At 45.7% G+C, this 23,535-nt stretch overlaps 1 protein-coding gene across 1 annotated transcript in view; it reads left to right on the top strand.

Annotated features, from left to right (window-relative positions):
* MMP17 (matrix metallopeptidase 17) overlaps positions 1 to 23,535 on the top strand; it is a 166,744-nt gene that overhangs the window by 95,118 nt on the left and 48,091 nt on the right. The window contains exon 2 of the mRNA XM_081842265.1: positions 22,937 to 23,069. Coding sequence (XP_081698391.1) covers positions 22,937 to 23,069 — 133 coding nt within the window. The remainder of the gene's footprint in view (positions 1 to 22,936; positions 23,070 to 23,535) is intronic.

Below are 23,535 nucleotides of genomic sequence, written 5' to 3'. Positions count from 1 at the left end.
CCATTGAATCCTATTTGGCAGAAAGGATAGAAGAGGTCTTGCTGTTCCATTTGCGCTTTAGAGTCTCCCATTCCCTTTAGCCCTGCCTATTGACTTGCCCTTCTTGACCTGGCTTACTCTTCCATCCTGACTTCAGGTGGGCTTCTCAATCTCACCTCCTGTCTCCTCCTTTGGACCTGACTTCTCTGATACCCTACTTTTAAAAAAAGATTTTAAATTCTGGATATTTTAAATTTGGGGGTGGGTGGGTTGTTTAATGTTTTAAATGTCGTATTTTTCATAGTTGTAAGCTGCTTCACCTTCATGGTGAAAAGTGGGATATGATTTTTTTAAATAAATAAAAAAAACCATCTTCTGCCGGTGAAAAAATTATGCCACTAAGTACTTTAGCTTAGTGCTACATTGGCTATAATTGTATTTTGCTTTGCTTTGCTTTATTGGGAATGGGGTAAATCTCTCTCTCTTTTTAAATACCAGAGCAATTAAATGAATATGTGCCACCCACTGTAGATTGCAACACTTGGGTATATTTTTGCTTTGGCATCTCTACCTGAATACACAAAGTGTGAATTAGCCTGAACTTCCAGTAATGAACCTAAATTATATGATTTGCCAGAAACTCTCTAAATGTACTCTAAGCTTTGCAGTGAATGTAGGTTGAAAAGAAAAATCTAGAAGTCCCTGATTATTTGCAGCTTATCCCTGCCTCTTCTTATTCCCATAGCTGACTTCCAATTAAGATCAAAGTCCGGGAAGGGTGCTCTCATCCTCTGGCCTTTTGAAACAGGCCATGGGAGCAATCCACACTTGGCAATTTGACATTATTGATTTCTGCAAAGTTTTTGCCCAATTAACAGCAGTAAGGTGGGATAGTGAATTACGTTACACGTTGGTGTGAGTTTTTTGGTCCCCATAATCCTGCACTTCACTGTGCCTTTGGCCAAAAAAGGCTTTAAAGGATGTATAGCATGCATAGGCAAACTAAGGCCCGGGGGCTGGATCCAGCCCAATCGCCTTCTAAATCCAGCCCATGGATGGTCCGGGAATCAGCTTGTTTTGACATGAGTAGAATATGTCCTTTTATTTAAAATGCATCTCTGGGTTATTTGTGGGGCCTGCCTGGTGTTTTTACATGAGTAGAATGTGTCCTTTTATTTAACATGCATCTCTGGGTTATTTGTGGGGCATAGGAATTCATTCGTGTGTGTTTTCAAAATATAGTCCGGCTCCCCATGTTAAGTTGTGGGCGAACATATCAGATGACACAGCAATTCTTCCAAAGCAGCTCTTTATTTGTAAGCTGGAACAGAACTGAACTGAGGAGCTCAGTCAGCCTGCTTATATAGAGCTCCACTAGAATGCAACAGTAACCATTTTCTGTATCTAGCCAATCACTGAACGTCACTTTCGATCCTTCATTTGCACACAAACTATCCAATCACTGAACGTCACTTTTGATCCTTCATTTGCATAACTACCTACAGTATCCCCCTGCTCGCCCAGGGTGAGAACTTCAGTACATAACACCCCACAAGGTCTGAGGGACAGTGGGCCCTGCTGAAAAAGTTTGCTGACCCCTGATGTAAAGGTTCCTGCTGGCTACCCATTGCTGCGGATAGACTATGAGTAGGGAAGGTTGAACCTCAACATCTGTCAGCCACCAATACAGATGCATAATGGAGAAGCAGGGCCAGGTCTGTTCAGTAGATGGTACAAACATTGAAACGAAATCTGAAAAGACAGCGGTGTTATGCATTCGGAGTTCTCAAGTCCAGGTGGGTGGAAGATGGGTTTGTTCTAGATAGGGTTGCCGTCCCTGGAAGGAGTAGACAAATCCATGAAGGAGGATAAGGCTAAGTTCTACTCTTTGGCATCAGAGGCAACATGATTCTAAATACCATTTGCTAGGAATCGCAGGCCGACAGAGTGGCCACTCATGTCCTGTTTGCAGGATTCCTATGGGCATCAAGTTGGCTGCTGTGAGAAGAGGATGCTGGACTAGCCAGGCCAATCCAACAGGCTTGCCTTATATTCTTAGAAACTTTTTAATTTACCGTACATCTGTTGGCAGTGCAGCAGCAGGGATCATTCCATTTGAAACGTAAGGGTTAATTCTATCACTGTTAGAAGGTAGAAGGGGAGGTATTAGCAACCTGGTAGGTGGCATGACCTCTAGTGAGGTAGCACGTGCTCTCTGTCTCTAACTGGTTTTTCCCCTGGAGGTACAGTTGACTTTAACCCTGTTCTCAACAAACCCTCCCCCTAAAACACAGGATCACTCTGTTTCTCTCTCCTCAAGTTATATACTGTTTTACTCAATTTGTTCAGTAAAGTATTATCAGGATTTCTTCTTTCTCTGGACACTGGATGCATTATTTGAGTGACCCCCGCTAACAACATCCACGTATTTGAACACGCATGCTCATTGGGATTTTTGGCTATTACAAATCACCTTGTCTTAAAACACACACACACACGAGAGAGAGAGAGAGAGAGAGTTGTCATTAGAACCACAAAAATGTGCCCCCTCCCCCATCACAGGGAGTTTTGTACCTAAAAAAAGTATGAATTGTGTGGTGTTAGAAACTGAGACATGAAAGCTGGGAGCTAAATGGTTCCTTAAACCTAATGGTGCTGCAATGGAGACGTGCTTTCTTATAACAAGAATACAAAGCTGAAAACGAATTAACTGCAGCTAAAATCTTATGTTCATTTTTCACATGGTCTAGTCCTTCCCCTGCCCACCCCCCTAATATTCTTAAGAGGGTCTCTTCTCCAGTCTTCAGAGAGTGGCTGGAAATGGGGAGGCAGAAAAAGCTGCTCGCATTAATGATATTCCCTGACGCAAAACGCATCTAGAACAATGGGAGTTTTGAACGCTGATTGTGTGGGGGGTTTTTTTCCAGCATGTTTAAAATAAAAGGAAACATGTGCTGCACTTCAAACACTTAAATCATCCTTCTTCTTTTTTTAATATAATATTTGTTGAAGTTTCAAATAAGACAAATACACAAAAAGACAAAAAACACACACAAAACAAGTATACTTTCAGTCCTTATTTTCTTATACCTTATTTCCCACGACTTCCTCTCGCCTCCCCTTCTTGTATTCCAATTCCAAATATTAGTTCAACAAGTTCTTAAGTTTTTTACCTTATTTCATTAGTATCAGTCCTTCTACTTAAACCCTTTTTCCAAGGTCAACCCAGATTCCCTTCCACGAATTTCCCAATTTTATATTAATACCAAACCAAAAATACAAAATAAGAAATATCAAAAAAAAGTATTTATACAACCTTTATACAAACCCCACCCTCCCTTTCCCGGTTTCGATCCCCAAACCAATGTCCCTCAGTCCATATGCTATCAGCCTGGCGATCTCACATCAGAGGCTTTTAAGTCTCTCTCAGTTCCTCTTTGCCGGTTCTTTGGATAGTCCTTCATATTAAAGCCCAAGTCTCGGAGGAGCACAATCCCAAAAAAGTCGATATTTCTTCCGGCCAGGCCTCCATGTTTGGAAAAATTCATGAATTTAAATGTCCCAAGCGCTCGAACATCCATCTTAATCAAATTTGTAATCCACAAGTCTTCAGGTCTCCTTCTAGATAAATCTCTCCATTCTTCCTTCTCCAATTCAGGCCAAATCTTCATCATCCAGTTCTCATTTTCCTTTCTGACCTTCCTGCCAGGCCTCTGGCCTTCCTTAGCCTTCTGCAACATTATAACTCCTCCTTCCTTTCCCTCCAGATCCTCACATTTCTCTTCCACTTGTTCCACTTTCTCAAGTTTGTCAAGTTTCTTTCCCTGCTCAGCTGCAAAGTCTTTTAATTCCGCTACAGGGGCTTTTGGTTCAAAAACAAAGACTTGAGTCAAGTTCCTTCCATTTCCAGTAAAATTGTTTACTGTTTCATTCAGTCCCATGACCCCTGTAGCCAAAATATTACTTTGTTCTTGAAGCTTTCCCAAGAGATAAAAAGTCTTGTTCAACTCAGTGAGTATTTTTCCACTTCCAGCCATTCTTGCAGTGTCCCAAAACCCCCTCTAGAGGGATTGTGGATATTTACTATCCTTCTAATTCCAGTCCCAAAAACAAAATAACTTATTTTTTGACAATTTATAACCAAAATGTAACAAATCCAACTGGCAAAGGCAGCAAAAACAATGTTACTTTGTATTCCCCAACTTTGACAGCTACTTTTGACAGCTGTCAAAGTCTTCTGTATCTTTCCAACAGGCTCTCTCGCTGATCACTCCCGGGTCCCGGGGGGGTTGCGCAGCTCTCAAAATCCACTCTTATCCTCCAGCAAAATTACTTATACTGTCCAATCATGAAATTAATAACTTTGTTCAGTTACAATGAAAGATATTCTCTCGACCTTAGTTATTTAGTCCTTGCTTTAAGTTGTCTACAAGGGGGGAAGACGGACTTCCTTTTTGTATCTTCCCCAGTCGTTCCAAATTCAAAGAAAAAATTTCCTTTTTAAGTCCAATTTCTATATTACTCACGGGTTGTTGCTTTTTAGTCCGAATGTTCTCAGGAAAAAGTCAGCGCTCCCCGTCCATGGCATGCGGCTTCACTCAGCAGGGGAAGCAGAGGACTCTCAGCACCACGCCACTCCCGTCCCCCGTTCCGAAGCCTTTAAAAAGGCTCCTTCGCAGGTCGGGGGGCGCAAATGGTGCCCGCCGAGTCACCAAGTCCAGTCCACAGGCTTCCACGCCTGTGGTTTTTAAGGGTCCCCGTGTCGCCGGCGCGGTAGAACCCGATCCCTGCAGAGCCGATTCCCTCCGGAGCTCGGAGGGAATCCGCCATTAGACGTTGGCGCTAACCCGGAAGTCCCTTAAATCATCCTTCTTATTGCCTGCCAAGTTTGTTTCTTCCTCGAGCCAGGGAAACATTTCCCACCTCTTCTGCTGCTTCAGGTTTTACCTGTGGCTCAGCAGGCAGGAAAATGAACATAATTGGGCAACAGCAGCTCATCTGCTTCAATTGTGGCAACTTGGCCTGCATGAATGAAGATGAGCCTTGATTTTGAGGAATATCTTCAATGTTTAGGTTTGAAGGGGCCCTCAACAAAGTACCTTCTATAGGGTTGAGTAAATCTGTCCATTTCAGTTTAGAACAGAGCTGTGCTGGATCAGGCCATTGGCCCACCTAGACCAACATGCTTTCCTTACAGTGGTTTTTCTCAGTTTCTTGTTTTTCCGATCTGTTCTTCTAAAATTTGCAATTTTATTTAAAATTTTAAAAAAACACTTGTGAAAATTGCTCCTAATTTATGGGCAAATTTGCCCCATATACACATTTTTGCAATGTTTTAATGTATTTTTAATCTTTTGTTGGAAGCAGCCCAAAGTGGCTGGGGAAACCCAGCCAGATGGGCAGGGTAGAAATAATAAATAATTATTAGTAGTATTAGTATTATTTCCCTAGTTTAATGCATTTTTATATGTTATTTTCATTAATATACACTTTATTATGCTCTCTCTCTCTCTCTCTCTCTCTCTCTCTCTCTCACACACACACACACAGAGAGAGAGAGAGAGCGCTTGTCAATATCCTACTTAACTGGACACAGGAGACTCCAGATGAGGTCTGACCAAGGCAGAATAGAGAGGTACTATTATTTCCCCTTATTTTGTCACTGTACTTCTGTTGAAGCAGCCTAGAATTGCATTTGCTCATTTTGCTGCTGCGTCACACTGTTGACTCATGTTAAGCTTGCAGTCTACTAAGACCCCCTAGATACTTGACATGACGTGGGGGAGAATTTTGTAAAAAATATGACTTGCCACCACAGCATCACAGTGCATTTATCTAACCTCCCACCATGAAATCACAATGAATGCTCATTTAAATAGTTGGTGTCACCTAACCTCCCTGCAGAATGAATGCTCAGTGAAGAGGAAGCAATCTTTATGTTTAAACTTGTCTTGTACGTGCGATAACTGCGAACTTTGTGAGCACAGCAGTTACTGGCCAGTTTTCTTTCTCTCTCTTTTTGGCAAATTGCTAGTATTTCTTCTGCTTCCATCTGGCAGTGCATGTAGCTGAAGTAGTTTGCAAGAACAGATTCTCTGTGTGACATGATTAGATTCCACCCTCATTCTCTTGGCGTTTCAGGCGAGAGACATCAGCCTCACAATTGCTTCCTGTGTCTTTAAACAAACAGAACTAGACCTAAGAGAATACCCGCCTTCTGAGAGTGTTGTGATGGGCGTTTAAAAAGCCTGATGCCTCTCAGGAAAACAACCAAGGATTTCAACAATGTGCAGATGTTGTTCTTTTGACACGTTCATTCAAATCTAGTGCCAGAAATAAATTATGATGAAATTGCACCACAGAGTCAGATTGTCTAGTGTGAGCACACTGGTACAGATTGCATTGTTTTCCTAGCCAGCTTCCCCAAAGATAGCGTGTGGTCCGGCCCAAAGATGACTGTAGCAAGACAAAATGTTCTGGACAAGAGGGGACCGTGTGATGCCCTCCTTACAGGCATTAAGCCTGTGCACCAGATTTTGCCCAAAGCCAAACAGAATTGGGCTGATTCAGAGGGATCCAAACTTTGACTGAGTCAGGCAGAGACAACCCGAAATTGCCTTGGGTTGGGTCAGGCTGCCTGGAGTGATCTGGGTCTATCAGGGCGTGCGGCATCGGGTGGAGATGCACCCACCAGGATTGAACCCTCCTACTCACAGTGCTGCCCCCAAATTGATGTGGGGCTGCATCTAGGTCAGTTGTTGGGGCCTGCTGTAAGAAGATGACACCATTCAGTTCTGAGGTATGTTATGCTTGGGGGTGACATAACTCTGTGCCCTCCAAATTCCAACATTTCTCCACTGGAAATAGGAACGTCCTACCATACCCTCTAGGGAAACGGATGGCGCTGTGGGTTAAATCACAGAGCCTAGGGCTTGCCGATCAGAAGGTTAGTGGTTTGAATCCCCGTGATGGGGTGAGCTAGCTCCCGTTGCTCGGTCCCTGCTCCTGCCAATCTAGCAATTCGAAAGCACGCAGCGCAAGTAGATAAATAGGTACTGCTCTGGCGGGAAGGTAAACAGCGTTTCCGTGTGCTGCTCTGGTTCGCCAGAAGCGGCTTAGTCATGCTGGCCACATGACCCGGAAGCTGTACGCCGGCTCCCTCGGCCAATAAAGCGAGATGAGCGCCGCAACCCCAGAGTCGTCCGCGACTGGACCTAATAGTCAGAGGTCCCTTTACCTACCATACCCTCTAACACTTCTCTGATGAAAATAGGGATGTCCTAAGGAAAAGCGGGACATTCCGGGATCAAATGAGAAACTGGGGCGGCTTCTGTAAATCCAGGACTGTCCCTGGAAAATAGGGACACTAGAAGGGGCTGCTGTCCACATCTGCACATTTCAATGTGTTTCAGCTCCACCCATGATACTTGTCTGTGCACAGGATCCTTTTGTGCCCATCCTAACTCTAAAACTGCGCATGTGTGCTGTACTATCAAGAGCCAGCCTAGTAGGCAGGTCTCCTGCTGGTTTCTGTGGGCCATTAAGAACACAAAAAACGACCTTATATTGAGTCAGACCACCAGGCCATCAAAATAAAGAATGTCTGCACTCCTCAGCACCTGAGTTTCAGACAAGGGGTCTTTCCTAAAATTGTATTTTAATTTTGTTTTTAAGTTGTATTCGTTCAACTTGTTTTTATTATTGCTTGTTAGCCGCCCTGAGCCCGGCCTTGGCTGGGGAGGGTGGGGTATAAATAAATATTATTATTATTATTATTATTATTATTATTATTATTATTATTATTACCTGCTGAGAATTGAACCTAGGACCTTCTGCACTCAAAGCTGATATCCTGCCACATCCTTCCCTGTTGCACCTTGTACGGTTTGCAGTGCAGCCTTGCAAAGAAACCCACAAAGGTCGCCTGGTACTCATGCGCAATCGGAGCAAGGAACTTTTAACATGCCAACAGCTTGGAAGAAACAGAAACTTGACCTCTCTGTGTCTGGTTGCCTGCAGACCATTGTTGGCCCGCCATAGGCAAGCTGCTGTTTTACAAACCTGGTCTCACACAGGCACTTCCCTTCATGTTTGGAAGCATCCCACAAATTTCTGCGCGTTTTAATGTGAGTTTCCTCTCCTGCGAGGCAGCCCCGCTGCTGCCGTGTCACCAGGAGAAGTAATGGGTCTGTGTGAAAATTGCCACAGGGAACAAAGCGAACAAGGCTGATGGGAAACAAACAGTCCTCTCAAGCAATGGAGGCGATTAGCCTACATTAGCAGGGAATTGCCACACCGCTAAATGCGTGGCTAATTGAGTCGGGAAGGGGGAAAGTCACAGAGTTTAAAAGCAACTCATTAACCTAGCGAAAGAGGGAGTGCGAGTGTGTATTGTTAAATGCACATGAAGTTGGGAGGGGAGATGGAGAGAGAAATTGCCAGCAGCAGGAGTGTTCAGTATAATCAGTCGGTAGCATGTAGGGTCCTTTGTGTTGCCCATTTTGTGCATCTTTTAAGTTCAGGCATCCACCGTTCCACTCGCCATGGTGAGCGTTTTGTTGCTCTTGCGAGGCTAGTGAGTAAAACTTTAGCCTTCCTCACCAGCTTTGCTTGGGGCAGGAGAATATCTCCCGGTAGGGCTGGGACCCTGGAGGTTGGGGAACCTGTTTTGGCACCCTGCACAATATCTTTATTAGGAGATGCCTCGCAGGACAAATTTGGCACGTGGGCAGATGATGTTTCGCGATCCGGTGCTTTGACGTTGCAAGCAGCAAGGCACTGTTAACATGAAGCATTTCCCCCTCGTTGTTTTAGCAAATGTTCCCATGAAAGTGGTGTCAGGTGGCTGGCCCAAAATGGCCGGGTGGACTGCGTTTGACCCATATGTTAGAGGCTCCATAGCTCTGCTGCAGACAGCACTGAGCTTGATAGACCAATGGTCTGCCTCAGTGTCAGAAATGAATGAGAAGTTTATATATTGTGTTTGGCACAACCCTTCTCTGCTATTGGTGTCTCTTTCCTTTTAATGATAACACGGCCTTTAAACATAGATATTTCTTAAGGAAAAACCTTCTCCGGTGATCTCTACCCCAGAGGAACCTCAGTTGGCAAAAGTTGATTTGACTAGTTCAGCCTTTAGATGAAGAGGAAAGTAGTATGTTTGCAGGCAGAGAAGGCTTTTTCCATCCAGCTCCTGAATGGTTTTTTCCCCCTGAGCTAAATAATAATAATAATAACAAGCGATTACCATAGCAACCAGAGTGGCATGCAGCTTGTGAGGAGCTGGCGAGATCACAAGATCCAGTTGTACTCCTATGTACAACAGCAAAGGTTGGGCAACCTGGTAGTTGCCCGGTCATGCCATTCGTAACATGGCCTTGGCAATTTCCAGGTTTATTGACCAGGTCACTTTGCCTTTGTTTTTACAGAAACAAATTGTCACTGTGAGGTCTCTTATTGAGCGGCTTAGAGTGATGCAGAGAAGAAGGGAGACTCTTGGCAGGCTGAGCATGAGAGAGAGAGATCGAAGGAAGATTCTGAATCTCTCTCCCTTTTCTCTCTCTTTGCCAGCCGTGAGATGATTACAAATGATGGGCTGTCATCAGAACAGCCTGCTTCTTGTCCTACTGCTGATGACTGGTGGATTGCTAACTACCCGCAGCACTGAGAAATTCAGGTGTAGTGTGGCAGGAAGACAGCTTAGTGCTCAGCTGAGTTTCTGGCAATTGGGGCATTATAAATCTGGCAGAGGGCAGATTTGGAAATGGGTCGTAGGAAACTGCCTAGCCCCAAAGGGAACTATTTATCCATCCCTAGCCTTCTGTTGTCCACACTGATTCAGCAAGGTCTCGGGTAGAGAAGGGTTTTCCCCATTGCCTGCTTCCTCTGGGAAAGCTGGGGGTCAGTCCTAGGGATACTGGAGAACCCCGATAAATATAGAAACAGGGGAATCCTGGTGTATCCGGAACATAAATAAATCCAGTTGCTACGATTGGTATTCACTTCTGTTGCCGCTTGCAGTTGCGTGTCAAGGTCCTCAAGGCACCCCAAATAACTCACACATCACACAGAATTTTTGTTTAAGGTTTTTGGCATAATTTTGGCCACACCTTTATTAAAATACAAAAAAAGTGAGTGGTTGCTTAGGCATTGGTTGCAACTATCTGCCCCCGGTGGGGACAGACTGACATTTTGCACGCCTGCGAAAGTCAGAAAAGGGGAATACATTTTAGGGATCGTGACGGAGCAAGGAACCTGCCCTCAGCCCTCCCCAAATGCAACCAGGGGCTCTTGCATGGCCCTAGCCCCTTGACAGGGTTCGGACAAAAGCAATGGTGAGCCCCTGTATTCCTTTAATGGAATACCCTTGCAGCAGCAGCATTAGAGGGGCAGGCACAGCCAATCCATGCCCCTCAACCAACCAAACCAAAACCAATGCCTAACCGCAACCTTACAAGTTGTGCCAATTTGCTACGCAGTAGGCAAAAACCAAATGGCACCAGCCAATCAGCCAAATGGACAAAATTCCTACCGGGCCCCTGCCCCAAGAGCAGACGACCTCATGACAGGCATATCAAGGTCAACACGAACAACCCTAAATATAGGGGGGCAGGCAATCCGATGCACGGAGCGAAAAAAGGAAGCTCTACGCTTCGTGCAGGGAGTTTTAACGTTTCTGGCTGTCCATCACAAAATGGCAACATTAACTTCTCAACAACAAGAGAAGCTCAATCACAACAGTAGCCAATGATCAATTAGCCCGCCCCACAACTTTGGAGTGTCCTTTCGGCCCCCACCGCAACACGTGCTCTCCATGAAGGAGAACACGCTTTGGCAAACAAGACATAAATGGCGAAGCCAAAGTTGTTGAGCTTTTCTTGGGGGGGGGACTTTTTCACCCAATCTCCCCAAGCTCTGTGTGCCGTGCCGTGCCGCTATACAGCTGCAAATACGCTACAAAGAGGTGCCACCCCATAAATGTAGCAGAACTCAGTTCCGGTGAGTTGCAGCTGAAATAAAGCCCTGCCCTGTGTCCCCTGTGCATTGAAATGAATGGGGTGGAATAATGTGATGACAACATAATTAAGGGACTCAAAGTTATGTTATCTTGCTACAGCAGAATGAGATGGATAATGTAGGTTTTGGCAGAAGCTGAACTGCAGTGGCACGGAATCACCTCTGCCTATGGCAAATGCAAACCTGAATGGCAGACATTGCTAGTTGAGCCTGGGACCTTCTGAGTGCAAATCAGTTCCTACTGAACTATGGTTTGCCCTCCAATGCAGGCTTCGCCAACCTGCTGCCCTCCAGATGTTGTAGTTCAACATCTGCCAGCCCCCAGTGACCTTGGCTGAGTAGACATTTGAACCTGGTCTCCCAGGTCCTGGTCTGACATTCCAACCATTATGCCTTTTTGCAAAAATAAATAAAAATGTCCCATGGGGAACTCACAAAGTTTAACAAATATACGACACTGAAGCAAGAAAACGCAGCTTACAAAAATGTAAAGCAGCCCCCGCAACAATGTCTTCAAAAGAGTCTCATGCCAAAATACACCCATCCTCTTGCCACAAGAAAATGCAAGTTCCTTTCCCCTCCCCTCCCTCCCCAAAAGCCCCCCAAGAAATGTTAGAATGCACTGGAATAAATTCCCAGACTGCTCCCTCCCATGCAGGTTATAAAGGCCCCAGGCATTGGGGGGGGGGGCAGAGCAGATGGGAAAGCTTGCTGGCCAAACATATCCTTTTCACATAGAGACCAACCCAATGTCTGCTAGCTAATGAGAAACACGTCTGCTAGCTAATGAGAAACAAGGCTCTCCCCTCTCATCACTGCATCCTTAGGAGAATCTTCAGCATCATCAGAGACTGTTTTCTGCAGCACGGCAGACAAGAGGTGCCAGTTGTGCCCCCCCCCCCTTGCATTGTCACTGTTTTCTAAAGTCACCGCATGCTTGGAAAGGGGTTGGGGTACGGCGGGGGAAGTTCATTAGCAGGAACATTTCCACCCCTGCCGCCATCCCGTTCTTGGAGTCAGCTCAGATCAAATAAAAGATGTCAGGCTTTGAGCAAACTCCTCCGGCCTCTGCTAATTAAGCCTCCCCTTTTGTCCAGTGACTAGGACCTGGGCCTGTTCCAGAGCCGCCGTTTCTCCTCCTAATGAATTAATCGGCCGGTGAACTGCGGACGGCTGCTCATTAGAGAGGTGCGGAGTCGCTTTTGGAGCCCAAGTTGATGAAGAAAGGGAGGAAACTCCCCAGAAAGGAAGTTTCCTTGGAAGGAAGGAAGGGAATCTGTTCCTTAGGCATCCTTCTAATTAGCAGGCATTTTCAGTAGCTTTGCTTGGACAGCACTGCAAGGACTTTAAAGAATATGGGCCAGACAAACAGAAAAGCTGCTTTTTAAAGAAATGAAAATAATAATAATAAAATAAAAATAATTTATTATTTATGGCCTGCCCATCTGGCTGGGTTTTCCCAGCCACTCTGGGCAGCTTCCAACTGAATATTAAAAACAATACAGCATCAGACATTAAAAACGTCCCTAAACAGGGCTGCATTCAGTTGTCTTTTAAAAGTAAAATAGTTGTTTATTGCCTTGACATCTGCTGGGAGGGTGTTCCACAGGGCAGGCGCCACTACCGAGAAGGCCCTCTGCCTGGTTCCCTGTAACCTCACTTCTCGCAGCGATGGAACTGCCAGGCGGACCTCGGTGCTGGACTCAGTGGGGTGGACGATGGGGGTGGAGACACTTCTTCAGGTATACAGGACCGAGGCCGTTTAGGGCTTTAAAGCTCAGCACCAACACTTTGAATTGTGTTCGGAAATGTACTGGGAGCCAATGAAGATCTTTCAGGACCGGTGTTATATGGTCTCGGCGGCCACTCCCAGTCATCAGTCTAGCGGCCGCATTCTGGATTAATTGCAGTTTCTGAGTCACCTTCAAAGGTATCCCCACATAGAGTGCATTGCAGTAGTCCAAATGGGAGATAACTAGAGCATGCACCACTCTGGCAAGACAGTCCGCGGGCAGGTAGGGTCTCAGCCTGTGTACCAGATGGAGCTGGTAGACAGCTGCCCTGGACACAGAATTAACCTGGCATCTCCATGTGAGTCCAAAATGACTCCTATGCTGCACACCTGGTCCTTCAGGGGCACAGTTACCCTATTCAGGATAGAATTTATTTGCTTCTTTTTGTCAACCAGAGTACTTGGGATGTTTGGTCCAGATGTGAACCAGTTGTGACTTGAGGGGTGTGTTTACATGTTGCATTCAACAAGCGTACAATCTGTGTGTATCTAGAGTTGTTCTAGGGTGGTTCACATATGACACTGAACACTTGCTGGACTACACCATGTCCAAATGTTTGTATGAAGGGGTGTACACTGGTTCATTTATACAGCTCAGCTGTTGCGTACAGAGGTACACTGATGATAGGGCCATTATAGGGTCTTGGTTGACCACAAACTTGACATGAGCCAACAGTGTGACGCGGCAGCTAAAAAAGCCAATGCAATTCTGGGCTGCATCAATAGGAGTATAGCATCTAGATCAAGGGAAGTAATAGTGCCACTGTATTCTGCTCTGGTTAGACCTCACCTGGAGTACTGTGTCCAGTTCTGGGCACCACAGTTCAAGAAGGACACTGACAAACTGGAACGTGTCCAGAGGAGGGCAACCAAAATGGTCAAAGGCCTGGAAACGATGCCTTATGAGGAACGGCTAAGGGAGCTGGGCATGTTTAGCCTGGAGAAGAGGAGGTTAAGGGGTGATATGATAGCCATGTTCAAATATATAAAAGGATGTCACATAGAGGAGGGAGAAAGGTTGTTTTCTGCTGCTCCAGAGAAGCGGACACGGAGCAATGGATCCAAACTACAAGAAAGAAGATTCCACCTAAACATTAGGAAGAACTTCCTGACAGTAAGAGCTGTTTGACAGTGGAATTTGCTGCCAAGGAGTGTGGTGGAGTCTCCTTCTTTGGAGGTCTTTAAGCAGAGGCTTGACAACCATATGTCAGGAGTGCTCTGATGGTGTTTCCTGCTTGGCAGGGGGTTGGACTCGATGGCCCTTGTGGTCTCTTCCAACTCTAGGATTCTATGATTCTATGATTCTATATGTGAGTGGCTGTGCAAGTGTACATCATGACTATGTTTGTGTGCAGATACCCATGTTGTACAGTCGTTGAATGAAAGGTGCGTACACCCCCTTCTGTATTGAGCTGTACACTTGTACAGTCGGTGAACTGTATACGCCAAGTATACAGTCTGTGTATCTGGGTACACAACAGCAGAGCTGTAAAAATCAACGTGTACAGGGCTTTCATTCAAATCCTTGTGCATTCATATATTGTATCTGTGTTCCCCAAAAAGCACCAGTGTCAGAAAATCTGACCTCTTGAAGAAGAGGCCTCTAAGCTTATATAGACTACCTTTTCTACTGACAGGAACAAATGTCTTTTTCTCCAAAAAGGACCTGAAAGTGTAGCGTGAAGGAGGACTCTGTGTCGACACCATGGGTAGGCAAACTAAGGCCCAGAGGCCAGATCCGGCCCAATCGCCTTCTAAATCCGGCCCGCGGACAGTGCGGGAATCAGTGTGTTTATACATGAGTAGAATGTGTGCTTTTATTTAAAATGCATCTCTGGGTTATTTGTGGGGCCTGCCTGGTGTTTTTACATGAGTAGAACATGTGCTTTTATTTAAAATGTATCTCTGGGTTATTTGTGGGGCATAGGAATTCGTTCTCCCCCCCCCCAATATATATATATATATATATTAGTCCAGCCCCTCACAAGGTCTGAGGGACAGTAGACCAGCCCCCTGCTGAAAAAGTTTACTGACCCCTGGTCTACACCTTCTCACTCAGCCATGAAGCTCACTTAGGTCAGTCAGAGTTGATGTGAGGATACAGAGATGGTTGGTGCTGGGTCTACTCTGTGCACACCAACCTGAGCTCATTTGGGAGGAAGGGTGCAATATAAATAACAATGATCAGCTAAATAAATAATCAGAAGGTGATGCTGAACTTTTAGATTATACTGTTTCAGCCTGAAATGGGAGGTAGATTTTTAAAAATCTTTCCGCTGTGTTAATAAATCATCCAGCATGCGGTAAGCATGCATTTTATAGAAAAATGCAATGTGCTAGTTTACTACAAGCAAGGAGTGCTTTACATTGGGGGAGGGGGAGGTTAAGAATATGTCCCCTCTGTATATCCCTGCAGTCCATCCCTTCATTCTGCATAATGGCTACACCATCCGTTGCATCTGACAAGGCGAGAAATTCTAAGTGTACACCAAAGTTACACAAAGTAATTTCTAACTTCACTCAAGTTAGTAAAACAAGCTGATTTAACTCTGGCTGAGCAGGGAGGGTCATTCTTTTGGGGTCATCTTTTCTTCTGTTTTTGAAGGTTGAAAGGCTCTGCTTTGAAAACGTGTTTTTCAATAATTCATCATCCACCGCAAAAAAGCAGCGGGGGGAAAGTGCCGACAGGAAATGCATTAAAGTAAGCAGTTTCAAAATTATAGCATTTCCATTGACAGTCCCGCCTTTGCAAAAATGTATTGAGCCCGGGGTCATCAAAGTGCTTTATTAAACTACATCCTGGCAGGATTTTTTTTTTTTTTTAATGTTGCTTCAAAACTAAACAGTGCCAATAATGAACACCAGGAGGAGAAACCTAGGGAACAGTCTCCTTTAAATAAGCAGCGGCTGGGAGACCCACAAACGGTTGTAATCCAAACCTGAGCTGCCCGTTTTGGTCAGATGAATGCTGTCAAATGCATTTCATAACAAAAGCTGCTCTCTTCTCCTTTTCAACATTGCTGTAGGTCTTCAATAACTTGCAGCACGAAGCTGCCTTGTTTCATCTCATGCTCTTTGTCCGTCTAGCTAAGCCCTGATTAACAGGGCAGCGTCTAGATGTTTTGGACCACATCTCCCACCAGCCCCAGCCAGGCATGGGAATTGTAGTCCAAAACATCTGAAGGAGACCAGACTGCTCCAAGGAGTTCAAAGTGGCACTCATGGTACTCCTCCTCGTCTTCATTCTGTCCCCACAATGACCCTATGAGGTAGGTGACGCTGAGGGAGAGCAACTGACCTAAAGTCACCCAGGGAGCTTCATGGCATTGCTGTCAATGTTTCCCTTTTTTTAAGGGAAATTCCCTTATTCCAAATAGGATTCCTCGCAAGAAAAGGGAAAAGTTGACAGCTTATGCTTCATGGCTGAGTGGGGATTTGACCCTTCAGGAGTCTCAAAGAGGCTAACAATCGCCTTTCCCTTCCTCCCCCACAACAAACACTCTGTGAAGTGAGTGGGGCTGAGAGACTTCAGAGAAGTGTGACTAGCCCAAGGTCACCCAGCAGCTGCATGTGGAGGAGCGGGGAAGCGAACCCGGTTCCCCAGATTATGAGGTCACCAGTCTTAACCACTACACCAGGCTGAAGGGAGAGCGTTGCACAGGGAGGGCGCCACTACTGAGAAGGCCATCTTCCTGGTTCCCTATAACCTCACTTCTCACAGTGCGCGAACCAGTAGAAGACCTTTGGAGGAGGATCTCAGTGTCTGGGCTGAACGATAGGGGTTATAATTCCCATGCACACTTGGGAAATGTCGCTCAGATACTTGTAACTCCAACAGCATGCCTCGTATCTGACCATGCATGAAAGTCCTGCAGGCAAAGGTTTGGGCATTTTGGATCAATGCAGTGGTACCTCAGGTTACAGATGTTCAGGTTACAGACTCTGCGAACCCAGAAATAGTACCTCGGGTTAAGAACTTTGCTTCAGGATGAGAACAGAAATCGTGCAGCGGCAGCGGGAGGCCCCATTAGCTAAAGTGGTGCCTCAGGTTAAGAACAGTTTCAGGTTAAGAATGGACCACCAGAACGAATTAAGTTCTTAACCCGAGGTACCACTGTATGTGAATGTGACACACACACACACACAGCATCCTGGCCTTCCTAGGATTTCTAGTCTTTCTCATATTTGTGGTTTCAAGGCAAGGGTCTCTCTTCCTGTTCTACCCATAGATGCAGGGGATTCAAAAGGGCAGCTGCTGCATGTGAAGCAGATGCTGTAACCCACTGAGCTTTGTACCCCAGACTCAAACCCCGTCCATCGGAGTGAAGTCAGTTGATTGGTGGGTGGAGATTTTTTATTTCAAAGACTTTGCAAGCCTTATCTGACCCCTCTGGTGGACCAAGAATGGCCCACAGGTCACAGGCTTTGCACCCCTGGAGAAAAATGAGCATCGGATCGAGCCGCAAATGTCACCCTGGTTCCAGAGACATTTGCAGTCGAAGGCAGCCTTTTGTTCAGCACCTGAAGGCACAGTGGGATTCTGCCCCAGCTGTGTTTACCACAGGGAGTGGCACAAAGCGAGGTCTCTGCGAGAAGGAAAATATCTCAGACATTTCTGCCTATCCCAGCACTTCTGACTTTTATTAGTATTATTATTATTCTCTTCTGAGCACCGGAACAATGGCACAGCTTTTTTCTCTCCAAACTTTTTAGTGTTCAGCAATAATGCTGGAACATCTGATTTTTTTTTTATTTTCAAGTTGCATATTTTTGTTGGTTCCTTGGAGGAAGTTTTGAGAACTGGAAGAAGAAGCATGTCAAACAGGCTGTTTAAAGGTGGCCGTTATATGCTAGGATGTACAATGAACTCAACAGGGACGTAGGTGGTGCTGTGGGTTAAACCACAGAGCCTAGGACTTGCCGATCAGAAGGTCGGTGGTTCGAATCCCTGCGGCGGGGTGAGCTCCCGTTGCTTGGTCCCTGCTCCTGCCAACCTAGCAATTCAAAAGCACATCAAGTGCAAGTAGATAAATAGGTACCGCTCCGGCGGGAAGGTAAACGGCGTTTCCGTGCGCTGCTCTGGTTCACCAGAAGCGGCTTAGTCATGCTGGCCACATGACCTGGAAGCTGTATGCCGGCTCCCTCGGCCAATAAAGCGAGATGAGCGTCGCAACACCAGAGTCGGTCACGACTGGACCTGATGGTCAGGGGTCCCTTTACCTTTACCTTACAATGAACTCAGGGACTTCTGGATCCAGACATTGTGGTGGCTAGAGCAGTGGATTTAGAGTAGGGAGACATGGGATCAAAGCCCCAGTGACTTTGGGCAAGCCACTGGCCTCCCTTATAAGGTTGTCGAGAAGACAGGTCAGCACACTGAGCCATGCTGCTGTAACCTTCAAGCTTGACAGCTGTAATGTGCAGCTGGCTCGCAGTTGCCCTTCAAGACGATTGAAAAGCTTCAGTTGCTTCAGATTCTGCAGCCTCATTAATTTCAGTCTGACCTACCTCACAGGACTGTTGTGTTACATTTCAGAATATATCCTCATCACTAGTTGGCTTCCAAGCCCATTCAAGGTCCTGATATGAAAGCCCAACACAGTCTAGAACCCACAAATCTTAGAGACCATCTCACCCTCTATAAAACTATGGTTTTCCTTCCTCAAATATGTTCACTTTCTTTTAAGCACTGAAACTAAGCTTCTAGATATCATGCATACAAGGAAGCGTCCAATTTTATCCTTGTGAGGTAAGTTAGGCTGAGAGATAAGTGATGAGCCCATTGCGGGTCATGCTGTGAACTGAGTAGATGTCGGGCGTGGATTTGAATCTGGGTCTGTTTGGATTAGCCAATCCTATTCCGCTAGACCACAGTAGAGTAGAAAGATGATGAAGAAGAAGAGGGGATAAATCATCTCAGAAAAGTACATTTTGGTGGAAAGTTAAATTACAGTGAATAAATTATAAGGAGACACATAACCTGCTGTTTTGTCATTCCAGTATTTGACGAACGAGGTCGGTCTTTCCATTAATATATTTTGATAATTAATACAAATAGTTTCCCCATTATATGTCCCTTTCCTGGTGTTGATTTCAGCCAATCTGTTACAATTTGAGGGTTTGGGGTTTTCCACATTGGAGCAATGCAAGGTTTAACATGATCCCTATCACTTGAAGACCAGCTTCAATAAGATCAAATCACTATTTCTTTCTTTCAAACACTTTAAAGCTGCTTGGAGCAGCTGAACAGCATGGTGCCATTAGGGACTAGGGCTGGGCAATATCTGGATTCCAACATTGTGGTATATCACCAGGTAAACATCGTAATATACTAATATAGCACAATGTCTGACATAAGGATGCAACTATGTAGAGGCAAACGGGGTGATGTCCTGGCAACTGTTAGTACTTAGGGGTCTAAAACTGATATATATATATATTTACTTGCCTTTAACAGCTGTTATTTTGTAGTACAGAGCAACAGGGGCAGCAGGAATCATGAGAGAAGGGATGACCAGCTACATGTTTTTTCCCATATCACAAATTTTTTTACATAGCGCGCGCACACACACACACACACACACATTATGATTCATGATATATCACCATGTCAGATATTATGAAACCATTGACATGATGTGGACTTCAAACCGATTTTGGATGATGCATCTAAACATTGCCAGTCCTAACATACACACACACACACACACACACACACACATACCAGGAGCCCATGGGGAGGCTGCTGCCATCCAGGCACATCCTGGCGAGCTCCATCCCAACTTCCCATCCTTCCCTGTCTGCCTGCCACCAGGGGTCTCGGGGCCCTGGAGCTTATCCTGGTCTCACAGCCGCATCCCCCAAAGAGGCCAGTAACCATGAAGGCTCCATGCAGGCCAGGCAGAGGGCTCCATTCGCCTTCCTTGCACTCCCAAGTGCACATTCCTGAGGCCAGGCTGCCTTTCGATCACACCACGTTGAGGTCAGCCCCATCACTGAATAACCCCCCAGCCAGTGCTCCCTCGCTCCTCGCTTGGCATGAATAGAGAGGCATAAAGGTCAGATTTGACTCCTGGGTTCACCACCCTGCTATAAATGCTTTTTCATCTCTCACATTCTTCGTTTTGAAAAGCGTGCCGTCTTTGTCTTTGCTGAGGTTCCTGCAATAATTTTCCTTCCAGAAATGCTCCACAATCAGCCAAATCAGCCCATTCTGTAGCATACCAAAGCTTCCTTAACAATTAGAGGATTAAGGACATGGGTTCCGTAGATGTCGAGAAAACCAAATTGCACTCTGCCAAGACTTGGTGATCGATGGGCCAATGTAGGGTTGCATGTCTGAGATGATTTTTCAGGACCCATCAAGAGCAAATTGTGTATCTCATTTCTGTCGCAGCTACTTTTGCTGTACAAAGGAACAAATAATTGCAGCAGGGAGCTGACAAGGATCGTGCAGGCTGCCTCCTGGACCACACTTGCCTCGCAATGAAGAGGCTGCTTTCCCAGGGGCTGGTTCAGGGGGACGTGCTCCTAACAAATGGTTGCCAATGGAATCAGGAAAGAAAGCATGATGGGAGATTGGAGGGGAGAAGAGCATGGATGGATTGTATAGGAAGGGAGGTGATGAATGGGAATATGAAAGAAAGAATGGCTTGGATAAGAAGGAATGGTGATGCAAAAATGAAGGGAAGAAAGGAAGAATAAATGAATGAATGAATCAAGGAAGAATGGATGGATGTAGAAGATGAAAGCAAAGAGGTATGGTGCATGTAATAAAAGAAAGGAGAAGGACGAATGGATGAAGGAAAAAGAAAGAGAAGGATGAATGATTTTAAAAAACAAAAACAAGACAGATGGGTGGATGCAAATGATCGGCAAACTTACTGTTATTATTGAATTACTATTAATTGATATTTTTAGTCATTTTAACTTGCCCAAAGCAACCCAAAGCAGCTTACAAACAAACAAGGAGACTTACAAGAATGTCTCCAGCGATAACATGGGAAGGGGGTTCCCAGTTTCAATACCAATTGTGATATCTCTTGTAAGCTTGGAGTTTGCTTAGGCACATCTTCCTTGGTCACTTGCATGGTGCAGAGAGAGAGGGAAGAGGAAGAGAAGGCTTGACTTGGAGAAGACCTATCTGAGTCTAGGAATCTAACCCTGCAGTCCAAACCTCTTCATGCGCTAACTGGCACTCACACATAGTTATGTTTTACTGCAGTTTCCCACAAGCAGTTGGAACAATCTGTGGCATCACAGCATCTCAGCCAATGGTTGACAGAGCCATGTGGCAACTATTTATTTATTTTTAAAAATAGCCTTTCTATATAACGTGATTCACAGTGAAGTTGCAGGAACATCTCTAAACACTAGTGAAATCTATCTCATGCTCTCTTTTGCATCAGAATCTCAGTGGTGCACTGGAGGGTAGTCCATTAGGGTAAATGGGGCTCTGCCCTTACTAGGGTGTGGCACTGCCCATTGGCTTCCTCCTCCTTGGTCTGAATATTGCCTTTGTAGAACTCAACAGGTGGGAAGGGGTGAGGGATGTAACTGGTTGACTCCTCCAGTCATTGTCTCTGGCTCCGCTTGTTGCTGTGCTCCTTGCCTTCTGCCCTACCAGTTACAGTAGCCCCCCCAGACACTGCATTGCTGCAATGGATGGCGGAGATCAAAATACTAAGCAACTCAAAGGGAAGCCAAGATAGGGAGACGTGCAGAGGCCAGTTTCCCATCAGAACAATTCAGAACCTACGAATTTTCTGCTGTGCTGTCCCAACCATCTCCTGGGGTGTGACTTAGACATGAAGCGGTCAATCGCTGCTGTTCTAACCTGATGTTGACACTCAACATTAATCATTGCAAAGTGAGAGGACTTAATGGGGTATTGACCCAGTTAAAAGCCCCAGGTTGATAGCAGCCCTTAACAGCTCGATATTTCGATACTTCTTAGGTACTGATCAAGAACAATGACCGTTGTCACCCCAATCACCACCAAACCTTCTGTTTCCTCTGCAGATGGAAGATGGGTGTGAATTGTCAAAATGATTGAGTGCATTTCACCCCCTTAGAATTGTGCTGCACGGATCCAGCATCCTCATCCTCTAGTAAACATTTGATCAACCTTTTTTGCTAAGTAGCGAGGGGTTGCTTATTCTGGAAGCCTCTGCTTTTGCTCATTCAGGAAGAGCAGTCGACCCCACCGTAATCAACCCTCAGCTTCTCACCAAAACTGTTGATGCTACAGGTATCTCCACAGAAATCACATCCACAACCCCTAATATCTCAGGTGGGCATGCTGAAGCAAGCCAGATACCTATGGGTGTGGTTGCAGAAGTCCCGCCAGCCCCAGACTGGCCTGTGGTTCAGAAACTGCAGCCCTCCACTTGAAGGTTAGACTCCAGCACCCATCAACCCCAGCCAATGCGCCCAGTGGGGTGATAGGAGATGCACTCCAACAAGATCTAGAGTAGCCTTTCTCAACCTGTGGGTCCCCAGATGTTGTTGGACTACAACTCCCATCACCCCTAGCTAGCAAGGCCAGAGCTCAGGGATGATGGGAATTGTAGTCCAACAACATCTGGGGACCCACAGGTTGAGAACCACTGATCTAGAGGGTGGTGGGTTCCCCTGAGCAATGTGGACTGAAATGGTTTCTGGGGCCCCTTCAGGATTAGGCATCATTAGTTTCGCAGTAGATCTTCTCCTTCACTGGGTTTCTGAAAGACCCCTGTCTCTTGCCCGGAGCAGGAGTGGGAGAAGGGAACATCACCTTCCCCTTCGCTGTTATCTCACCGAGACGCACATGGACCCCTTTAGCAACAAGGTGGAAGTGCAACCCTGAGTTTCCTATAACTGCTCGTCTATGTAATCAAAAGTGTTTTGTAGCTGGTTAGGAAAATTAAATGTCAGCTCCGGGATGCATGAAGGTCATCAGATTCCATTACTTAAAGTAATGTACATAGATCTGTTCTGACACATCCATTTGTTAACGAGGGATGCGGCATTCAATGTGGAAGCCGAGTGTAAACATGTAAGAGTATGTGTGAGAGAGAGAGACTAGGTGAGGTGCAACTAAAGAGACCCTTTGAGGTATTGAATCATTTCTTTCTTTTCCCAACCTTCTCCTTTTTTTGGTTTTAACAGGATTGGCTGACAAAATTCGGCTACCTGCCCCCTCCAGACCCCATCACAGGAAAACTGCAGACACAGGAAGAGCTCACCAAAGCCATTGTGGCCATGCAGCAGTTTGGTGGCCTTGAAACCACTGGGATTCTAGGTGAGTAGAGAATTGGGAGGAGAACATTTGTTGTGTCCAACATAGCTCAATGCAGTGGGTGCCATTTTTTTTAATGCTGGTGGACCCATTTGTATTTGTGAGTGCCACCCCATCTGGTCATTTCACTTCCTCTTCCTTTGATAAAAACCACCCACCTCCCTAAGAAAGAGAGAGAGAAAGAGAGGGAGAGAGAACTCATTGCATTTCCAAGGAATCTAGGCAAAAGTCAGACTGAACAGAATTCATCTGAGCTTGAAAAGCACATAGAGTTGACAGAAGAGCATCATTCTTCTCAACTTCTTTTGGCTTTCCAAGCAAGGGGGGGGAGTGACCATTACACCACCTTAGAACCCAAGGGGGCAGTGTGCCAGGGGGCTCAGAGATTTCACGGGCACCGGATAAAGACCTCAAGAGTGCCCCAGGCGCCATGCTAGCAGACCCTGGCTTAGTGGTTGACCATATCCTT

The sequence above is a fragment of the Podarcis erhardii genome (genome assembly GCF_964252035.2).
Source record: "Podarcis erhardii genome assembly, chromosome: 15".
Classification (NCBI taxonomy): domain Eukaryota; kingdom Metazoa; phylum Chordata; class Lepidosauria; order Squamata; family Lacertidae; genus Podarcis; species Podarcis erhardii.
This window is presented reverse-complemented; position numbering and strand designations above follow the sequence as displayed.